We start from the raw sequence: 8,214 nt of genomic DNA on the forward strand, positions 1-8,214 counted from the left end.
ACATCACTTCACCCACTGTAACAGGCATGTGATTCTCTTTTGCAGGCGTTTACCCTGTATGCATCTATTTCACCAAGTGTGCGTGGATCAGTGGCTAGCAACCAGCAAGAAGTGCCCGATCTGCAGAGTGGACATTGAAACACAACTTGGCTCTGACAGCTGAAAGAACCAATGCGGTGCACCATTTTCCTTACCAGGTCATTTGGCCATAAGCCCTTGCAGCAAAATTTTGCCTTCTGAGCCATTTGATTTAGAGGAAAAGTCTGCAAGCACATTAGCGAAAAGGAGAAATTGGTGGTACAATATCTAGTGGTAGGAGAGGATCCTAACAGCCATATTGGTCCAATGCATGGGAGCTGGTATTCCCAGAGCTAGAAGGCCCTGTGCTACAGAAGATTTAGTATCGAACATGAAGGAACTAGTGTGTGGTTAGTCTGGCCTGTCAATCCTGGATTTCACAAGGATTGTATATATACCTCTCGAATAAGTAGACACATGTTAGGGGGTCTTTAGCTATTTCTGTGGACAGCAACTGGAGCATGTTAGCTTAAGAAATGTTGTGTTTGGTGCCCTAGTCATCTTGTGGTGGACATGTCGCTCTTAACCTAATTTCCACCAAATATTTTTTTCATAGATTCCTTATTTTGGTGCCTGACTGAAATGTGGCAGAGGAAAAAAGAAAAAAAAAGTTAAATCTTCCCACCTTTAGGGGGGAAAAAAGAAAGAGGTGAAATAGCAAATTCCTGTTTACAGTTAGAAGGATCGTGCTCTTTGCCTCGTCTGCGTTTATTTCTTTGATTATGTTTACAGTGTGTTGCTAATTTAGAGAAGCCTAAAAAAAAAAATCGGATTGAAGTGAACAAAATGATAGAGAGAAGGTTTGTTCTTGCTTATCTGCTGGTGCTGGACACTTTCTATAGGGCAGGATCCTGGGACTGACTCTGCTTCTCCTGCTTCCATAGCTTAACAATGTACTTTGGGGTGCAGCATTCAAGGAGGGCCACTTGGTGTTTTATCATTGTAATTTTTCCTACCACTGTCTCATCTTCCAGTGCAATTGCAATGGCTCCTGCAATCTGTATGGCCCGTTGATGTCAGTGGGAGCTGCAGGTGTTCCACATTTCTCCAGACCAGGCCCAGAATTCTGCAGCAGAAGATGTATCCGATGCTAACTTGACACCCCACCTGTGGTGAAAGATCCATTGTCTCTTTGCTGGAGAAAGAGAACCTATTAAGCTGGTCATAGTCGTTAGACTCTGCAAGTGTGTTTTGGAGGACTAATTGGCCTGGAAATATGCTTGCAATGTGATGAGAAATGCATTCTTCCATCTCTCAAAAACAAAAGCACAAACCATATTTTCTGCTAAGGCAGGTATCCAGAAGGGGGAAAACTGAACACAACCAACATGCCCTTCTTACAATTAAATTCCTAATCTCATGGTCTTCTTTGGCTCGCAGACTAAGAAATTTCAAGTGATCTAATTAAACGCTCCAGAGCTGTGCTGCCATCTAACCTCCTTTTCAGGCTCCTGGAGGCAAAGGAGAAAAGGGATTGATTCAAGTTGCATCCTGCACTAAATTTCTTTCTTCTGCTCTTTCCTTTTGCGATTTACACGAAATAGCAGCATCTCGTAGCTTAGAAAGCAAGAATAAGAGAGGAGATTACAGCTCAGGTGGAATTCTGCAGGTTTTTTAAAAATCCACTTTTTTCTTCATACCTGGCTGGGGAAAATCTCAGCGAGTTGTTCTGATGACAAGAAGCGGGGGAGAATAACAGGATAGTTCAGTCTTATATTGTACATAAGAAATTGCTGACAATGTGAAAATTTCAGTACAGGACGGGAATTTAGATGTATGGGATAATTGACTACTTGGTCTGAATTTTAAACTGTAGATATGTATGCATGTACATGCACAAAACCACACCTATATAATAGATATGTATGGCGTGAACTCTGAAATGAAACGGATGCTAATTTGGCCAGCTCGGTTATAAGTATGTGCAAAATAAAGATTAGAAAGTAATCAATGAAGTGCCGAAAATAATGGCGCTTTCTGAGCCACATTCCCTTGAAATAAACATTTCAGATTATTTGCCATGAGAGACATTGAATTAAGTGCATGTTGACTCTTTACTCAGTCTTCTTTATCTGACAGCTCTCTGGAGGATTGGAATCAACAGCCCAGATTCTCCAGGCTTTTAATACATTTTTCATGTACTAGGGGAGCAAAAAAGTGACTAGAGGATTTTTAATCAGAAACATGTATTTAGGATGCTTATATGGAGGATGATTTCTCATTCCCACGAGTGCCTGTTTCATAGGAGCTAAGTAATGTTTTGTAAGTGGAGATGAACATAAATTACCCTTGGAGAGATCATAGAATTCCTGTGAGCTGTAATTGGAAAACGCTGACCTCCCAGACGCCCATGTTATATATTTTTTCCAGTCTGGAGAATAAAGTTAACGATAGGGCTGGGACGATCGACTGCATCAGCATTCGCACCGGAAAGGCTCTCCAATTCACTGCAGTCATTTCGCCCAGGGTCGCCATCTCTTCAGATGATCTGTCTTGCTAGACACAGGTAGTGGTGTGGGGAGGAGGGAAAGATAATAACTTACAAGAGCAGGTGAAGAAGATGCAATCTATAAATGTTTATTCGGAACCACTGTTCTCGTCCTGTGTGTGTGTGTGTGTGTGATGAGAACAGTGTCGGGGGTGGGGGCGAGATAACTGGGGCAGGTAACCGCTCTTGCAAAACTCTGCTCTGAAAAATTCTAGCACTGTTAAATTTTGCCTCAAGATGACATTAGAACACGTGTGGTCATTTCCACTTTATCTTGTTGAACGTGATGGTCTGAGCCCTGAGATTAGAAGGGCTGAGGGCCTTGGGCAATAAATAGCCTAGGCCTCACTCCAGCAGCAGCAGATTCATACATCATTAAAAAATAATATGAACGAGCCAAACAAGATGTTGCTCTTTTGATGCACTGTAATCCATCATGCGTTCTAGCCTGGTCCTGCCAGTGCTGAGCTTGTCCAAGGAGGGGCTGAGGGTCCTCTAATGAAGTGAATGGGAATTACAGCTACTCAGCACCTTGCAGGTGGTGCTCAGAACCTTTCAAGACTTGGAATGAACTATTCAGTGGGGAGGAAGTGAACTCTTCCGACCCCTGTCTCTTACGTCTATGCGAAAGTATTATTATTTGCCTAATGAACAAGCACAGTTTTTAAAACGGTGAAGAAAGCACCAAACTTCCATGGTCTGTGTGAGTGAGTGATACAGTGGCACGCGAGAGCTTGTAACGTCTGAAATTTGCATTTTGGTGTGTCAGGCTCCCTTGTCTTTAAATAGCTTGTATGAGTAGAATGAGCTAATAGAGTGATTTTTTTCAAAACAAAACAAAACAAATCTCTAGAAACAAAACATAGTTTACAGGGTTTTGTGAGTTTAAATGCCTTATATTTAACAATCATAATTTATGACTAACTTGTAGATATTGTGGGTTCTTATTTAATTATTTTTATAGTTGTTTTTGCATTTTTAATTATAATTTATTTATTTAGAAATTAATACTAATTTTTTTTATTACTCCTATTACCTCATTTTTGCATCGTTTCTGGGAATGGAATGCTTTGCATGCATCGGTACTTAAACAAAGTTAAACATGGGGCGTGGGGGTGGGTAAAGCTTATCATGTCAAAAAAAAAATCAATCAGGGTGTGTGATTACAAACTGTATTACTGTGGTGCTGTTACCTTGGATACATTCCATAAACATGCAAACCTTTGATTCTGTATGCTGTGACATAGTGGAAAACTGCAATATAGTGACTGTGTTTAGCACATATATATATATAAATATTATTTGCACTCATAATCAAACTGTGGTGATCCTTTCACTTATGCCCGTATGCACTGAAGGAAAATAACACTCCTCAGAGCCAAATAATCGGGGTGGCTCCCGCAAGCCCCCGGGGGTGTCTTCAATGGGAGTTTCTTGCTCAGAGGGCTGGCAGCATCTGGACCATCGTAACATAATATAGACCTAGGATTTGAAAGCAAATCAGGTCAGTGCTGGTTATCCCCTTTAGAAAGAGAGTCTCTATAGGCCATATTCCTCCTCAGTATGCAGTGGTCACTATTAAAAAGCCAGTGATTGCCAATAACAACTGCACAGTGGTGACTGAGATATCAGAATTTCCTCCTGTACTTAGAAGAGGAAATCTGGCCACAGTTCTGCCGCTCTTATTCCCATAAATAGCCCTATTGAAGTCAATGAAACTTGCTTGCAGGAGACAGGCAGCAGGGCTGAGCTGTAACTGCCACGTCTCGGATGCCATGGTGCGGGGGCTTTTGGGGATATTTTATTATTTGTATTATAGTACTTCCTGGATTACCTCCCTCCTGCCCCTTGAAACTGGGGCCTCTTTGTGCTAGGCACTGTACACATACATAGTGAACGATAGACCCTAGCCCAAATTTTTTTACAATCTAAATAGACAAGACCAACAAATGGATGAGCGGGGAAACAGGCACATGGATCTGTTTTTTTGCCTGGTGACCACTGTCTCAGAGCTCAGGCTGGCCTTGCATGGTTCCCTTTCAACTAACCTTTTGTGGGCTTTCTCCTTCCTGCTGTATCTGTTGTCTGGTGTGCCTGTGCGTGTGTGAGGTGGTGGTTTGTTCAGCATGCTACATGTCTGGCCAGCTAAGCATTTCAAAGGGGATGAGGCAAAAGACAGGGGCTGCCCTCTGAGATGATCAAACTGTGTTTTTAAGTGTGGAGCCCGACCTTGTGGCTGAGCCCAAGTGTGGAAGTCCCTTTGAAGACAGGGAGTTCATCATGGGAAGTGGAGCACGACTGGGCCCTAGATTGTGCAGTGGCAGTGGCTGACCTCTCAGGATTTCCATTATAGAGGAGCTGTGACCAAGTTTTAGGTGGAATTTGAGTGCTGATTAACGAAGGGCACTTTTTTGAAGATCACTCCATTGCTCTGCTGTGGCTGCCAGCCAATTCAGGGACGTTGCTGTTACTTTGGAGCCCCCTAGAGGCAGTTGCAGGTGCAGACCGAATAGACTGGGGCACCACAGAAAGTGGCCTGTGTGGCCCCTTCTCCTGTGTGGCAGGACCACTGTGTAGAATGAACACCCATGAATCCAGCAAAAGAATTAGGTCTGAGAGTACTCCCCCCCACCCCCACCTGTAATTTTATTGTCTGACTTTTCCAAGTGTCTCAGCTGGTTCAGTGACAGCAGCACCACTGGTTAGAAACAGTTATAAATTGCCTCTAGGGCTTGGAATTGAAGATGCCTAGAAATTGTTTGTTTAATCATTTAAAAATAAATAAGTATTGAAATCCCCACCCTCCATTTTTTACTCTCCCCATCAAAAAGTTGTAACTTAATATGACACAGTAATTTCAGCTGGCATCTTCACAATGCTTTTTCAGGCATAGAAGGGAAATCCCTTTCTCTAAAAAATGTGACCCTAGATGTCTGATATAATTGGTTCACGTGGAGAATAGTAGAAGCCACTTAAAAAAAATTGCCAGTCATTTCACTAGATGTCTCCTGGTGTATGTAGAAGGAAAACTATGGTAGCTGCTGGCAAATGTTGATTCTTTTATGACAACCACTGTATAATCTGGTCAGACTTGCTAGCTGCATTAGAGAAATAACGGTTTGGCAGTGTTCCATTTGAAACCGTTATTCCTTAGGAGTAACTCAGTGTAATCAAGGCAAATTCTCTTGGGTTGAAATTTGTCATATAAGCATTCTACTAAGGAGGGGACACACATATGTATAAGTAGGTTTCCTGTGAATTAGAGAAGTCACCTATAATATACGTAAAGATGATAATTCTGTACAATGGTTGTTCTTCTGTGTGACAGCTGAGTTTAATTTTTTTTAAATCCTAAAATCCTGCACGGTACTTGTGTAGACCAGGCAGTTCATTTCCAAATAAAAGCCCACCTTACCCCCAAAACTTAACTGAAGTTAGAAAAAGGGGATTAATGAACCCAAGCCACTGTTGATCCTAAACAACTCGTTCGTATTTTGAATGCATGGGGACAGCACACACTGTGTGACAGACCTATCACCACAAGCTATCACAACCCTGAGGGCTCTGCTAGAAGTGATTGTTTCCACCCTTGAGATACTGGTCCACTAATAAAACTGCAGATAAACAAACCTTCATCCCAAGCCTATCTGCCATTCAGAGGTGTCAATTCAAACAGAGCATATTCCAGGAGGGGGCACCATAGCAGCAGCAAGACCAGTGAATAGCTCAGCAGCCACAGCAGGGCAAGGAGGGGCACTTTTAAATGGGCTTGATCCATAACCAGCAAATAGGCAGCTCAGGAGGGTGGGAGCCCTTGCTGGGAAATGTTAACCTTGAGTCATACTGCCGTGTCAATAATTAGCGGTTCAACTGCATAAGAATATCAGTGAGAAAATAATTGAGAAATTTTCCTGGCCGTGAGCCAGTTTTTCCCATAATTTGTTTCAAAGTGATTTTATTTTGGACGGGAGACCAAAAAACACGACAGTCTTAATTGCCTTTTTTTTCCCCCGTCCCTTAAAGGTGCTGCTTAGCTTGCTTTGTCACTGTGACTAAAACATGTCCACCTCCATCTCACACCATTCTTTAATGTGCACATACCCATAATGTGGAGCTGGTTTTGTTTTTCCCGTGGGCACCATCGGACTGTAATGGGGATAACTAGAGCAATGCGTGGACAAACAAACAAATAAAAACACCTTTAATGGCACGGGCAAGTGAAAGGATTTTCCACCTTTTTTGTAATCCTACTGCTGTTCTGTTGTGCTGTGCAACATTTTGCTACATAGACTATTTTATAGAAGAAAGCTAGACAAAATATTTATTATTAATATTAAAGCAATAGTGCATTGAAGAAATGAAGAGACATTAGAAATTGTGTAAATGCTTAGATTCACTTTTGGTGGATTTTTTGTACTTTATTTATAACTAATAAAATGAATTGCATTGCTAACTACACCTCCCGGTCTAAGTGGAAGTTATTTATTTCTGGTAGGTTTCTTTCTTTTACTTTTGTATCTCTACTTTCCTTTCCTATAATGTTTCAGGCCCTCTTAATGTATTTCCACTGATGTGAGCTCTGCATACAGGACCTGATCCAAAGCCCATTGACTTGGGCCCCAGCTTTGCATAACTGTTGATGTCTGGAAAGCATTTTCAGCTCTTTTAGGATGGAAGACACTAAGGTCCAGAATCCTCAACGGTATTTAGATCTCCTATTGATTTCAATAGGCATTAGGTGCCTAAATACCTTTGAGGGTCTGGGCCTATAGACTGTAAAATTATCAACATAAAATCTGCAGTTTAGTAATCTGAAAGTCTGTGTTAAACTTGAAATTGGGGCAAATTATTCCCCCCACGCCACATATTAGGCTTGTGCCATTCATCACATGGCTGGGGTGCCATCTTGCCGCCTTTACTCCCACGAGTCAAGGAAAATACTCATGGGAGTAAGTGCTCCTTTGTAAAATTGCCTGGTATGTCCTGAGACTAGAGGTTCCTGGGCAAACTTAGTAGCAATATTTTAATTTTGATTAAATTTTAAAACTGAGGCTAAAATGTGTGAGGATTAAAACTCAGCCACAAATGGCTGGGGCCCCAGCACGTGTTAGTGCCCTTGTTGACGCAGACAGGCCAGAGATTGTGTAGACATGGCCTGTGGACCATTTTGTCCCAAGAGATCACGCTCTCAGGTAAGAGTGGGAAAATGTTGATAGAATGGTTCAAGGGAAGCCTAGTGTCCCTGCCCACGCTGCAGGGGGCTAGCACTCCCACCGTGGAAGTTGCACATGGCTGGGGTGGGAGGGTGCTGGAGGCAAGAGCGGGACGGAGAAGGGCTGGAGTCTGGGATCAGGAGTGGGACCCAGAGGGGCTGGAACAGGCCCAGGACCAGGTAGGAACCTCTGGGACCCTCAGTCCCAGCCTGGAGCCAGCTGCTCCCTCCCTCCCATCTAGTCTTGTAATCTTCCCCCAGTGCACCCACTATCCCTCCGCCTCCCCATAAACAGGGAGCTGCCACCTCTCCCCCATGGAGTACCAGTTGTGTGGAGGAAAGGCCTGCTCTATGGCCCAATGACTTCGCTGGGACTCAGCCCCGCCAGGTGGACTCATTTCCAACGCCGTCTGTCGAGACGGTAATTTCCGTAAGT

At 43.0% G+C, this 8,214-nt stretch overlaps 1 protein-coding gene across 2 annotated transcripts in view; it reads left to right on the forward strand.

Moving 5' to 3' along the window:
* RNF165 (ring finger protein 165) overlaps positions 1–7,023 on the forward strand; it is a 112,334-nt gene extending 105,311 nt beyond the window's left edge. The window contains exons 8-9 of one of the 2 annotated variants that reach the window (XM_043547369.1): positions 46–197; positions 1,053–7,007. In XM_043547369.1, coding sequence (XP_043403304.1) covers positions 46–163 — 118 coding nt within the window. In that variant the 3' untranslated portion in view covers positions 164–197; positions 1,053–7,007. Of the gene's footprint in view, positions 1–45 lie in introns of both variants that reach the window. The other variant, XM_037902775.2, reaches the window with a different exon arrangement.
* The last annotated feature ends 1,191 nt before the right edge of the window (positions 7,024–8,214 follow it).

The sequence above is a fragment of the Chelonia mydas genome, chromosome 5 (genome assembly GCF_015237465.2).
Source record: "Chelonia mydas isolate rCheMyd1 chromosome 5, rCheMyd1.pri.v2, whole genome shotgun sequence".
NCBI classification, from domain to species: Eukaryota; Metazoa; Chordata; order Testudines; family Cheloniidae; genus Chelonia; species Chelonia mydas.